A 15,486-nucleotide genomic window follows, 5' to 3' on the forward strand; every position below is an offset into this window, starting at 1 on the left:
GTGCTGAGGATCGAACCCGGGCCGCACGCATGCCAGGCGAGTGCACTACCGCTTGAGCCACATCCCCAGCCCCATAGTGGGTAAATTTTTAAGAAGTTAAGACCATCACAAAAAATGAAATGCTTAGTGATAAGTCTGACAAAAGAAGGAAACTGCTGTATGCTAAACTCGATAGATTTTTTTTCTCAGTAAAGTTCTAAGACTTATATAACTAGAATGTCCTTGGTCAGAAAACCAATACAAGGATGTTTATTTTCCCCCAAGTGACCTATAAATTCAATGTAATCCCAATCTAAATTCAAGAAAGCACTTAGAAACTAATATTAAATTGATATGCGTATGCAAAGAAACTCATTAGAGGTGAGAACTTTTTGAAAAAGAGCAAAGACTAACATTAACTGATTGTATTTTAAAATCATTTTTGTGCATGTTTTAAGTAGACAGTATGTTATGAGACAGCAGAAAGGTGACTATATTGAAGTAAATCAACATGCATCATTTCACAGCACCCCTTTTTTTTTTTTTGCCTTTGTTTTACAAGAGTAGCTAAAAGCTACTCAGTTAGCATAAAAACCAGGGAGGGTATAATTATATAACCTACAGTCATCCTTAAATCTGCAGTCTTGTTGACTCTTCCTGTTACTTTGTATCCTCTGATGTACATTTCCCCAAATCATTCCTTGTAACTGCTGTTTTTTCTAGAGTTCACATACAAGTGAGATCTCCCAACATTTTTCTTGCCGTGTTTCACTTAGCATAATTTTCTCCTGACTAGTTCATGATGTTCCAAATGGTAAGATCTTGTTCTTTTTAGTATTGAATGGTCCATTATACATATATACCACATTTTCTTCATCCATAAAGGCATAGTCCATCAGTTTGTCTCCATATCTTGGTTATTGTGAATAATGCTGTAACCACATGGAATGCAGATATCTTTATGTGGTGGAATTTCATTTCTTTTGGGCATATGCCCCAAAGTGAAACTGCTGGGCCATAAGATAGTCCTACTTTTGTTTAATTTCTTAAGAAACCTCCATACCATTTTCCATAATTTTTGTACCAAACTACATTTCCACCACCAGAGTTCTGTTTCATCTCTTCATAATAGCCATCCTAAAGGGTATGAGGGAGGTATCTTAGCGTTTTGATTTGCATACCGTGCCTGATTAATGATCTTGCGCATCTTTTCATATATTTATTGGTCTTTTTAATGTCTAATCAAATGCCTATTCATGTTTTTGCCCACTTTTAACCAGACCATGTTTCTACTATTGAGTTATACGAGTTCTTTAAAAACTTTGGGTATTGGGCTGGGGTTGTAGCTCAGCAGTAGAGCGCCTGCCTTGCATGTGTGACACTGGGTTCAATCATCAGCACCACATAAAAATACATAAAGATATTGTGTCCATCTATAACTAAGAAATTTTCTTCAAGGGTTAATATCCAAAGGCATTTTTTTAAAAATCAGGTATATAGTTTGCAAGTATTTCTCATTCTACAGGTTCCTGTTAATTGTGAAGATAGTTTCTATATAGTCCATTTAATTTTGCTTTTGTGGTCTGAACTTTGGTGTGATTAAAAAAAAAATTCCTGCCAAGGTAAATATGTAGGAGTCTTTCCTCTATGTCCTCTTCTGTTTTACAGTTTGACTCATTCAGTATTTTATCTATTTTGAATTGACTTTTGTGTAGAATATAAGCTAAGGATCCAATTTCATTCTTTTGCACATGGAAACCCAATTTTCCCAGAACTATTTACTATACAGACCATTTTCCCCCTGTTATGTCTTCTTGTAGCCCTTGTCAAAAAATAGTTCACTGCATATTGTTTATTTTAGGGTGAAGACTATAGAGCTATAGTCATGAAGAAAGATTAATATTGGCAGAAAGACAAGCAATAGAATTGACAGAAAAGAATGAGTCTAAAAAGAGACCTAAAATAGACTCCCCCCAAAAAAGATTTTGTATTAAGATTAGAACTTAGGAAAGAGAAGATACTCATTGAAATAAGTGATGTTGAAACAAGTGAATATCCATCTGCGAAAAACAGACTTCAAACCATTCCTTATAACATACGCAAAAATTAACTCAAAATTGGTCATAAATATAAATTCTAAAAGTATTTAATTTTTTTCTAAAAGCATATTTAAAGAAGGTTTTTAAAGTGAAAAATCTTTGTGATCTTGGGTTCAACAAAGGTTTCTTAGATATACCATCAAAACCCCTAAGAAAAAAATGATAAATTGGACTTCACCAAAATAAAAAACTTCTGCTTTTAAACACTGTTAACAGTACAGCAGGATATAGACTGAGAAAACACTCTTGTATCCAGAAGGTGTTTTCTTGTAATTGGGTCTTGGTTCTTTACAAACACCCCAATTTAAAAGGGAAATGATTTGAACAGACAATTGAACAAAGAATTTCAAGTGGAAAAAAATATGAAAAGATGCTCAACATTAGTGGAGAAAGGCAAATTAAAAACATAAAACACATCTGCATAAGTATTATAAAAACTAAAGACTGAGTAGATAAAAAAGGGGAATACACACACATACAATGAAATACTACTCAGCAAGAATAAAATCATGGCATTTGCAGGTAAATGAATGGATTTGAAGATAACGCTAAGTGAAGTTAGCGAATCCCATAAAAACAAATGCTTAATGTTTTCTGATATAAGGAGGCTGATTCATACTGGGGTAGGAAGGGGTAGTATGGGATGAATAGATAAACTCTAGATAGGGCAGAGGGGTAGGAGGGAAAGGGAGCAGGTAGGGGGTTAGAAATAATGGAATGTGATGGACATCATTATCCAAAGTACATGTATGAGGACACAAATTGGTGTGAATATACTTTGTATACAACAGAGGATATGAAAAATGTGCTCTATGTGTAATAAAAATTGTAATGCATTCTGCTGTCATATATATATATATAAAATCAAAAAAAGACAGACCAGACCAAGTGTTAATGAAGATATGGAAGATATGGGTCTGTAATGGACTGCTACTGGGAATACAACTGTACCTGTCATTTTGGAAAGCAATTTGATAGTTTCTTAAAAATTTAAATGCAATGTTGAGGTATGTTCCTACTATCCCTAGTTTTTCTAATGTTTCGAACATGAATGGGTGCTGAATTTGGCAAAGGTCTTCTTTGCACCTATTGAAGTGATCATATCTTTATGTCTATTGATGTGATGGATTACATTTATTGATTTCTGTATGGTGAACCAAACCTGCATCTCTGGAATGAACCCCACTTGATCATGGTGCAATATATTTTTAATAGATTTTTGTATGTGATTTGCCAGAACTGAGAATTTTTGCATATATGTTTATCAGGAATATTGGTCTGAAGTTTTCTTTCCTTGATGTGTCTTTGTCTGGTTTTGGTATCAGGGTGACAGCAGCTTCATAGATCGAGTTTGGAAGAGTTCCCTCCTTTTCTATTTCATTGTATAATCTTAGAAGTATCAGTTAATCCTTCTTTGAAGGTCTTATGTAGCAAAATATTAAACCCTCATCTCACCCTGCACCACAAAAAAAAAATAATAAAATTAAAGTGGATCAAAGACTTGGGCACTACAACAGAGGCTCTGTGCTTAATACAAAAAGTAGGCCCAAATCTCTACCATGTCAGCTTAATAACTGGCTTCCTTAGTAAGACTCCTAACATGCAAAAAGTAAAAAATCAAGAATCAATAAATGAAATGGAATCAAACTAAAAGTCTTCACAGCAAAGAAAACAAGGTGAAGAGACTTTACAGAATGGGCAAAGAATCTTTACCACCAGCACCTCAGATAAAGTATTAATCTCCAGGATTTATTCAAAAAACATAAGTTAAAAAAAAAAAAAAAAAAAAACCAAAGAACCCAATCAATAAATGAGCCAAGGAACTGAACAGACACTATACAGAAGTAATATGATCAGTCAACAAGTATATGAAAAACGTTCAACATCTCTACCAATTGGAGAAATGCAAATCAAAACTACACCAAGATTCCATCTCACTCCAGTCAGAATGGCAATTATCAAGAATACAAACAACAAAAAATGTTGGTGAGGATGTGGGGGAAAAGGTTCACTCATACATAGCTGGTGGGACTGCAAATTGCTGCAACCACTATGGAAAGCAGTATGGAGATTCCTCAGAAAACGTAGAATGGAACCACCATTTGATCCAGCTGTCCCATTCCTTGGTTTACACCCAAAGGACTTACTGTAGTGTTGCAACCACTTCAATGTTTATAGCAGCTCCATTCACAATAGCTAAACAATGGATCCAACCTAGGTGTCCTTAAACAAATAGATAAAGAAAATGTGCCCATATATACATATATATATATATACACACACACACACACACACACACACAATACAATAGTACTCTGTCTTACAGAATTAAGTTGTGACATTTGCTGGTAAAAGGATGGAACAGGAGAATATTTTATGAAGGAAAATAAACTAATCCCAAAGAACTAAATGCTGAATGTTTTCTGATACGAGAATGCTAATTCACCGTAAGAGAGGTGAGGAGAATAATGGTGTTTTGGACTAAAAAGAGGGAAGTGAAGGGAGAGAAGGGAGTATGGAGGTAGGAATGATAGTAAAATGAATCTGACATCATTGCATATGCCTATATGAGAACACGACCTGTGTAACTCTACATCATGTACAACCAGAAGAGAAGTTATGCTCCATTTATGTATGTGTCAAAATGCATTCTACTGCCATGTATAACTAGTTAGAATAAAAAAATTTAGATGGAAATACAATGTGATCCATTCATTCCACTCTTAGTTTCCTAAGAAAAATCAAAGTGCATGTCCATACAAAGATGTGTATATCAATGTTCACATCAACTTCAGTGTAATAGCCCCAAACTGGAAACTCAAAAGTCCTTTCAATAGCTGAATGAATAAACCATGGTTTATTTGTAGAATAGAAAGCTTTTTAACAAAAAAATGAATTACTGATATGTATTACAAAATGGACTAATCAATTATTTTAAGTGGAAGAATCTAGACAAAGAGAGCACTTATTATTCCACTTACATAAAGTTTGAAGAAAAGCCAACATATAGTTGGTTAACTACAGTGGTTAACTACAATGAGCACAGAAAGGATTAGAGGAAGGACTTACAAAGTATGAGAAAATGTAGGGACAATTGATGTGTTCATTTCCTTGATTGTGGTAATGTTTCAAAGATACAAACAAATGTTAATACATATATACTACATGCATATTATGGATAATTGACATACAATTAAGCATAAGGCTGTTTTAAAAAAGGAACCAAAATTTAGAGTTATGAAAAATTAAGGTATTTGACAGATGTTTTCTCAAAAATGGACACTGAACATTAAAAGGAAAAACAATGACAGTTTTTGTTGCCAGTGATAAAACTTAAGCTTTCCAATAGAAATTCAAAGTTTAGGATGCATTTATTTGCTACCAAGAACAGGTCAATACCGAGACAACTTTCTGATGTTGGTTGTGACATTAATGAATAGGATCTTTTGATACTGTATAATGAATTGTGTCATTATTTGAAAGGTCTAAATTGCCTTATAACCTGATATTTTCCAAATGATCAAAGCATGATGCTATAAAATCATGCATGGGTAAAAGATATATTTAAATTTCATAATCAACCAATGAACTCAGGGAGTATGAAAAGTACACTGATGTGTTTCAGATTCTACAATGCAGCTAGCCTTTAAGAAAATTTAGCAAAATCTGTGGTTGGCAGAATTGGAGAATGGCTCCCAAACAGTCCCCACCCCTATACCTGGATCCTGTGATTATGAAAACATGCCACTCTCAGTTATGTTCTGTCACATGTCACAGTTGTACTTAAATCAGGCTTATCTGGGTAGATGTGATCTAATTATATGAGCCCTTTTAAGAGCAGAGAATATTGTCCAGATGGTAACAGAAGTTGAAGTTACAAAAATCAAAAACATTTGAGGGATTTGATATACCAGTGCTGGCTTTGAAGATGCAGAGACCATGTGAAAAGAAATGTAGGCAATCTTATGAAGCTAAGAGATACCCCAGCTGACAAGAAGTGAAGAAATGGGAACCCCAGACTGACAGCTGCAAGGCATAGGATTATGCCAACAATTGAAGGAGAATGGCAATGGGTTTTTTTCCCCCCCAGAGTCTCCAGATAAGAGCTTCATCTGACACTTTGATTTTGGCTTTCTGAGGCACTGGGAATTCAGTCAAGGCTGCCTTCACTTTTTTTTGGGGGGGAGGGGGTGGATGAGAGGTACTAGGAATTAAACCCAACCTACCACTGAGCTATATCCCCAACCCCTTTTGAAACAGAGTCTAAGTGGTTAAGAGCCTCATTTCCTTCCTGAGGCTGGCCTTGATCTTGCGATTTTCCTGACTCAGCCACCTGAATTGCTGGGATTACCGTGTGAGCCACTGCATTCAGCTCTGCCTTGACTTCTAACCCACACTACTGTGAAGTAAAAAATTGGTGTTGTTTTAATCTTCTAGACAGTGATAATTTGTCATCCAGCAATAAATAGCTAATACATTTACTTTAAATCAAAACAAGCTTGAATCCAACTTTTTCACTATTTTTACCCTCCTTCAAATGATTCTTACAGTGAGTCCAGAGTCATTTATTCATCAATGTTTGTTAAAAATAAAACCACCTAATCCTTACATAAGTGATTATGATGTAAAGTATGTAAATATACAAAATGGAATACACTATAGCCAGTCAAATGAAGGTAAAAGTAGTTTATGCCTAACAAAACATTAAAACTGATCCAAATTGTATTTATGAGAGAAAAACGCAAGATCTAATAGTGTTAGAATGATTTCTTCTTATGATTTAACTTAAAGGATTATCTAAAGGATTGCATAAAAGTCAAGGTACCTATATTAAACATCATTCTGTAAAAATAATTAAAAATCTATAAATGGCCAACAAGTTTTTGGGATATAAGTAGGTTTTTCAGTGAAAAGCTTTGATTTAGAATTTTTTTATTTTTCATTACATTTTAAAATAAATTTAAGAAGTATTAACACAAGTTACTTGTCTGTGTCTGAATAAACATTTGCCTGGGTTTCATACAAAACTTTCTTCTTCAATTTACTTAACTTAAACTTGCCATCATGAATTTGCATCCTTGCTACTTTTAAGTATCCATGATAAGGTCATTTGCCTTTCCTCATTAAGTCCCCCCCCCCCCCCCCCCCCCGCCTCACTTCTCATAAGGCATTTCTTATTCACCAGGGGCTTCATTTGCACCTATATGAATGTTAATGTGTACGTATAACATTCATGTCCTAATTTAATTATACACTATCCACTGTTCTTAAATTTTTATACTGTATCTTTTCATCTTTTCACAGTACTGAAATTTGTATTAAGATCATAAGTAGTACAAATCATTCCAACATACAATGGACCTGAAACAATACCATGCTGATTAGGATACAGACGATGATTTTTGTGTTCATAGTTATATAGTAACATTGTGAATATTCCAATAGCAGGTAAAGTAGTATGATAAAATGGGACCAATAAGCTTAAAGAGTAGAACAATTATGTAGACAATAATGTAACTTGCCCATTAAATACTAAATACTAAACGTATTTTAATGGAAATAACAAATAGTTTCACATTCCTTTAAATGTCTTCTTTTAAAATTAGTAATTGTTACACATAAAACTTAAAAAGGCAAATACTTTTCATGATTAAATATCGTACTTATAAATCTTATCAAGATCAAATTTTACCTCTGATTGGATTATCAGAAAGATGGATAATGAGAAAAACTTAAAAACACACCATCAGTTTGAGACTTTTCTTGTCCCAAGTTGTTAACCAGAAGACCAGGAGGCATTGAAAGTCACCAGAAAGAAATACAAGAAGTTACTAAATAGTGCACATTTTTGTTTGTCCACATGTGAAAGAAGTTCACGGTTCATACGTGATCCAAAGATCAAAGAGGATATGTGGAGATGCACTTGGAAAACGATACACAAGAAGATATATAAGAAGTGCTATCCTTGCTATAAAGTCACACTAAGGAGACGTTTTTCTACACAGCTTTCTACACATAAACATACTACTGAATTCCATACTACACTGTTGTAAATCTGTCTCAAAAAAAAAAAAATTTGGCTGACATTTTCAAAAAAACAGCAAGGTGTAATAGCCTATAAAACGTTCAGTATATGTACAAGTTCTTATAGGGAAAATGTTTCACAAAATCCTTGGAAACATTACAAGGAGAAATTAAAGAGACTGCACATAAAAAAAGTAATAAAACATAACATTAAAATGTCATTGTGCAAATTTCTCAAATCATTACCTGGAACCAGTTCCATAATGATGTAGACAGGTTGTCTTTGTGTGCAAACTCCTATGAGTTTGACAATATTGGGATGATCGTATTGCTTGAGAATTCTGGATTAGAGAAAAGTATTATTGTCATTTAAATATAAGTGAATGCTTTAGTCATTAATACTTTATTTTTAAATTGTGTGCACAAAATTGTTTAATCACAATTCAATTTTAAAATGTCAATATAACCTCTAATTATAAATAAGATGTAATAAACAAGTATTCATAAATATTAACAAAATATAGAGGCAAGTGGGTCAATTCAACTTAACTGAATTAAATAGCAACTTAACTACTATCTCCTCTGAATGAGTAAAATTATGCTAAATAGGAATAATCTAGTTTAAAAGATGTAGAATTCCTTCTATGTATCTGATTTTAGTACTATCACCAAAAAAACAAAACACACACACACACCTAATTTGTAAAGTGTAATGATCTCTGTAGCATTAAATTTAAATACTTAGAATCATGATCAATTAAAAAATGGTAGGACACAAAAACATTGATAAATTTGGCAAGATGTTAAAAAATCATTGAGTAACATACTAAAGCTGAAGCAGAATAGAGTTAATTTGGTAAAGAGAAAATTTCATCAAAGTCTATAGGAATAACATAGGCTCATCCATAGGATTCATAGTAGGAGCTAAAAATGGATTACATATCTTTAGAACCTTGTCTGCCCCGATTATGTCTTTTACATCCAGATTTTATCCACTGATAATTTTAAATTTGCTCCTATTTGAAAATTGCAGTATTGTTTCCTAGGATGAAAGAAATTTGGGGAAAAAAAGTGTTTCGTGTGTATACTGCTAAAGCAGGATATATTATATATTTTAGACTTAAAATATATAATTTACAAATAAAAAACAGACTACAAAGAATTCTAGAGATCAAGAAAAAATATTGCCATTAACTTTGAGATTATAATTTATACTAGAAAGTAAAGGAAATTTCAACAATATTCAATTTCAAAATATTGTTTCTTAAGTTAGAAGCTGCTTGGTAAAGAAATTGCAAACAATAGCTACTATAAACTCTGTAGTATTAGATAACTAAATAGATTTAGAACCCATTAAAGGACACTAAAAAGTTTGAATGAATAAACTTTCATTTTTAAAACTTTCTAATTTTACTTTAAAAGAAGAAATTAAGGGGCTGGGGCTCAGTGATAGCACACTTGCCAGCCATGTGTGAGGCACTGGGTTCGATTCTTAGCACCGAATATACATAAAATCAAGGTCTATCAACAACTAAAAATTAAAAAAAAAAAAAGCTCTTCACTGTGCAACAAAACAATTATGCTAGAATGAAATTTAAGTTTTTTGAAAATGTTAAAACAGCCTTTTTACCTTAAGAATACCTATGAACAGCCATAAAATAATGAGGCTATGAATTTCAATTTTAAGAGCACAGAGTTTAACTTTTATTAGAAATTCAGACAAAAGGCTCTCCAAATTTTTCTATGGATAATATTTAACAAATGTATCCAACTATTTTTATCCATTGCCAAGACCATTCATTTTTAGATGATGAATGAAAAAATGTACATCAAAATGATCCATGTCATGGGACAGTTTTCTCCTTGCCATCTATTCTCTATTCATATACCACAAAAAAATCTATGGATCTATGTATTCTTTCCCATCATCCATTCACCATTCATTCATCTTCCATCCATATCTCCATCTAGTTTATTCTGTCCAAGTTACCTATTTGTCTTTTATTGTATATGCTGAATTTAACCATTAATAGAATAGTTTTAACTATTTGTTATACAGGGATAGTAAGGTAGAACATTAAATTTTAGCTCATAGGAAAAAAAAATAAAAACAATGTGTACACTTTTAACAAATGCCAGACACTAAACTGAAAAATTTCAGGTTCTCAGAAAGGAAAGCTAGTAACTAGTAAAAGAGAATCAACTCAATATCCAAGGAGAGTAGGATATATAATTATATATCATAAGTATCTTAAGCATATGACAGTAATATTTTTGTTCTAAAGATAATCACATTGCATGTAGACATATCTAGGTGAATGTATGATAAACACAAAAACATTGCTATATTTAAAAGAAGCACAGAATACCCACTGCTTTAAAATACCTGTCTTGTTATGATTGCCTATCAACATATAGTCTACCTTAAAAAACAAATTGTTTCCTCATTATAAAAGTGCTTACTTACGAGGGTTCTGAAAGTGCTTATTTCTACTTCAACAAATCACAATTTAAGATACCTTCAAACTTATATTTTGATTATAAATGCACTATAATGAATAAGTACGTTACAGTGAATTAAAATGCATATTTATATTATTTTAGAGAACTCACTTGGCTTCTTGTAAAAATTTTATTTTCAATTCCTGAGGAAGATCTTCTTTACATGTTTTAACAGCAACATTAGTTTTATCCTTTAATGTGCCCTTATATACTTCACCAAAATTTCCCTGAAAATACAAATTGTTTGAGATGTATGACAGCATATAAATCTTTATTAAATGTAAGGAAAAGATGTTTAAATATAAGGAAAACATAAAATGGGGCAGTTTGAGTTAATCAATTTACTCTGCTAACTTAGTTGTGGTGAAAATACTTGCGAGAATAACAATCAGATTAGTATATAGAAGACAGAACAGACAAGGTATTAATATACATTATTCCTGCTGGGCCTTTACTTACCTGATTCTAAAGCACTTATCTTCAACTTGTCTTAAATTTATCATCCAAGACTCTTCCTGGCTAAACTACTTTCTTCAATTACTAGATCTTTCATTCTCCATGTAAGCACTCAGTTCCTGCCTCTACAATACCTTTGTCTTCCCCTTTCATCTCAGAAAGGTTACCCATAATCAGGATCTTGATCTTATCTTAAATTGCTCACTCTTCCAAACCATCTACCTTAGCACAGCCAGGTTAACCTTTGCTAGAGAAAACTGATTCTACTACTACCTTGCTCGATATCCATCCTTCAATCACTATTACTTTCTTAGCTGCCAACTGCACAGTATAGCCTCTAAATGCTACCTGTGTTCTAAACACAAATACTTAGTAATCAAAGAATATGTGCCATGGTTTTACTACATTCCTACCCTTTATGAAAACCCCCAACCTCCAATGAAAAAAATGCTACCTAAGCTTAAGTCCACTTCCAACACTCCCTCCTTCATGAAGGCTTTGTTATCTTTCCTCTGTTATGTCTCCTGTTCCTGAGCACTCATCATTCCATTGTCCCTTTGTATTTTCCTAATGGTTTCTGCTTTACATAACAGGTCTTGGTCCCGGCTGAGCACTGGAAAAATTTTAAACATTCATTTGACAAATGCTACCCAGACAACTTCGTAGGACAGCCTTCACTCCCTACCATGAAATGAACAAAACTTCATGCCTGCTATTGGACTTACATCCATGGGACAGGTCTCACTATACTTCTTGTCTTTATGTCAATCATAAGATCATGGCCCAGGGTCAATCTTCATTTCCTCCTCTCGCATTTTACACACTTCCATTTAATCCTTGTTTCTCTCCTATAGCCAATTTCCACTGTGCCTTCTGAAATTCATAGGATATCATCAAAATATCCTCAACTTACCCTACAATCATTCCTTTTACCTTATTCTAATAGAAGCCTGTTTCTTACCTGAAAACTACCAAGTGATGAAGAGCTTGCCTGTTTCCTCTAAATAATACCTTCTCCACTACCCCCATATAATTCTACCACTGCCTCAATTTCACATTTTGCTCTGCAAGAGAATCAAATCCAGGCCTGACAAATGCTAGGCAAGCACACTACTCACTGAGCTACTCTCCCAGGATAATCTGTTAATCCTAAATATCACCGACATAAAAACTATGACATTTGTATCTCCGACACAGACATCTCTTTCAAACTGCAGACTTTATACCAATTGTCTTTTATTGTCTCCATGTGAAAGTCTATAGACAAACTCAATATATTCAAAATGGAACACCTCATGTTGTTCCCTCAACCTGGTACATTTACAGCTGAGATCTTTTAAACCTCAGAGTCCATCAGCAATTCAATTATATAGATATATTCAATTATATCTAGAACTCACCACTTCTCATCACCTCTCAGCCACCACCCTGTTGTTGCGTCATCTCCTCCTAAATTGTGTACAACTGCCTTTCAACTTTGAAACTATTTTTAACAGTGACCCTTTTAAAAAAAGATTACTACACTTCTCCACACAAAATTGTTCACTATCTCATCATTTCATTCATGATCAGAGCCAAAGTAATTACAATGGCTTACAGGGTCCTAATGATCTGTACTCTCATCATCTCAGATTTTCCCTTCTACTACATTTCCCCTTCTTTACTCAGTTACACCCAAACTTCTTCCCTTCTCCCTCTCAAACCCCCTGTACTTTATTGGTCTCCCTTCTATTTTCAAGAGATCCCTTTTTAAATTTTTTTCCCCAACAACCCTCTTTCTCTTCCATGTGAGCAGTCATTAGAGTTTTGACTTTATGTTTGGCTTATTTCATGTAGCATTATATTCACCAGTTCCATCCATTTACCAGAAAGTGACATGATTTCATTCTTTATGACTTAATAAAACTCCACTGTGATTATACCATATATTGTTTATCCATTCTTTCATTGATGGATACATAGGCTGGTCCCATAACAGGGCTAATGTGAATTGCTCTGCTATGAACACTGAAATGCATAATGAATTCCACTATTATATGTAATTACCATGAACCAATAGAAAATAATGAATAAATAAATCAGCACATGAAGTGAATGCTTAAGTGACAAAACTCTTATGGGCAGTTAGGGATATAGTACAGGTCTTAGGTTTCAGAGCCACCACTGAGCGGAAAAAAAAAAAAAAACCTTTTGAAGAAACTAAATCTTCATAAACTTAGTGTTATGGTTTGAATGTAAGTATTCCACCAAAATACATATGCTGGAACTTAACCCTGAAGGTTAAGAGATGAGGTTTTGGGAGATAACTTAGCCTTGAGGCATCTTTCACCACAGATGATATTCTTACTCAAATAAAAGTGCTTGAGGTGGGAAAGAAGGTAGTGTCAATAAATGAAAAGTTACGCTCTTATGTTAAAAAATATTAAATAAACTCAAGCTATATAGAGTCTCTTCAAGTATTATTAAAATTGATTAAATTTGGCCAAGCATGGTGGCACATTCCTGTAATTCCAGTGGTTGGGAGGCTGAGGCAGGAGGATTATAAGTCCAAAGCCAGCAAAAGTAAGACGCTAAGCAACCCGCTGAGACCCTGTCTCTAAATAAAATACAAAACAGGGCTGGGGGTATGTCTGTGGTCAGGTACTTCCGTGCCAGAGTTCAATCCCTGGTAAGCCCCCCAACTTGCACCCCCCCAACAATTGATTAAATTTATTGAGACTGACATGCCATTTTCTAGTCATCAAGAAAGTAACCTTAAAGTAGCTTTACTAAGAAGCTAAATTCTCCCTGATAAGCCAAATCTTATAACTTAAAAACAACTGATATATTTTTCTTTAACTGAAAATATTTTTCCATAGTACTGAAAAATCTGTCCAACATAATCTATTTCATTAAGTACTTTAGTTTTAAAATTTAATTGAATTTTCATGGAAATTCATTTCTTGGTAATATTTTTGTCCTGATCACTACTATTGAGTATGGTAATAGAAAGAAGGAATGTTTCCTAAGGAATTAAGAGAGTGTCAGAGTAAATGAACATTATTTTAACTTGAGGTACTTTAGAATTTAAATAAGTTCATTAGCAGCTATACAAATATGATCTCTAACCACAATTTGATGCTTTCACATGGAAAAGGTTTTAAAATAAAAAACATTCTGTAAAGTAGGCTCTCAACAAGGAATTACTTTCTAAATATACAACAGACAAATAAATAGGGGGACCAGTTAGTTCATCAAGATTACATGTGAATAAAATAAATGATTGCTTACTGCTTTTTTTATTTAAAATACTTAGTTTGAATTAAATCTAATACTAATCACTAATAAATCATGATAGTTTACCAAAATATCTGGATTTTGTATTATTTTCATGGTACTCCATAAACAACTCAAACTTTCATATGGAGACATTCATAATTAAGATAGTGACAAATTAATGTTTATCAGAAGTCAATTATAAATTAATAAAATTTCAGTCCATTTAATTATCAAATGTCCATTTTTATTATTAGACATAATTTATCATGGCCTCCAAGTTACGAAAGGCTTCCAACTAGTTTGGAAGAAAAGGAACTTCACTATATAAAACTGCCCTCTGACCACTACTAGAGCTAATTAAAAATGAATATGTTGAAACATGTGTCTTGTCTACATTACTTTGATTTTAAAAAAAACATGTCCAGTGTTCTAAACAAGTCCTGAAATCAAAGAAGCAGTACCTTATTTTTTCTGAACTATTATTACATACAGCCAGAAACAAAATAAGATTATTAGGCTTTTGTTTATACTTTTATTCCCTAATAGGTTAATTCCCTAATTCTTTTCAAATCTCATCTCAGTAGTTTTGGTTTTATTATATGGTAATAAAACCATTATGGCTCAGTCTTTCCAGGGGAAAACATACTATTTTTAAAAGATAGGAATATTGTGGTTCGATCCCACCCAGGGACGTGCTTGCTCCTGGTTTTTAAATACTTTGATCCTTTCTTGAAATTGCATGGAAATAGGAAATTGCATGGAAATGGAAGGAGACCCTCAGGGTTATACAAAATTACATACAAGAGGAAGTGAGGGGAAAGGGAAAATACAAGGGGGAGAAATGAATGACAGTCGAGGGGGTAGAGAGAGAAGAGGGGAGGGGAGGGGAGGTGGGATAGTAGAGGATTGGAAAGGCAGCAGAACACAACAGACACTAGTATGGCAATATGTAAATCAACGGATGTGTAACTGATGTGATTCTGCAATCTGTATACGAGGTAAAAATGGGAGTTCATAACCCACTTGAATCAAAGCGTGAAATATGATATATCAAGAACTATGTAATGTTTTGAACAACCAACAACAAAAATTTAAAAAAGATAGGAATCATCCATAACCCTTTCAAATAGTTACATGTCTATTTCAGTGAAAATCATAGTCTTAACTA

At 33.4% G+C, this 15,486-nt stretch overlaps 1 protein-coding gene across 6 annotated transcripts in view; it reads right to left on the reverse strand.

The window, feature by feature from the left end:
- Positions 1-15,486, reverse strand: part of Fer (FER tyrosine kinase) — a 456,651-nt gene that overhangs the window by 139,617 nt on the left and 301,548 nt on the right. For all 6 annotated transcript variants that reach the window (XM_046460091.2, XM_046460093.2, XM_046460092.2 and 3 more), the window contains 2 exons: positions 10,716-10,831; positions 8,349-8,443 (listed from right to left, as the gene is read on the reverse strand). In XM_046460091.2, the coding sequence (XP_046316047.1) occupies positions 8,349-8,443; positions 10,716-10,831 (211 nt within the window). The remainder of the gene's footprint in view (positions 1-8,348; positions 8,444-10,715; positions 10,832-15,486) is intronic.

The sequence above is a fragment of the Marmota monax genome, unplaced genomic scaffold (genome assembly GCF_021218885.2).
Source record: "Marmota monax isolate L192 unplaced genomic scaffold, Marmota_monax_Labrador192_F-V1.1 WCK01_AAM20220418_F8-fsc00006, whole genome shotgun sequence".
NCBI classification, from domain to species: Eukaryota; Metazoa; Chordata; class Mammalia; order Rodentia; family Sciuridae; genus Marmota; species Marmota monax.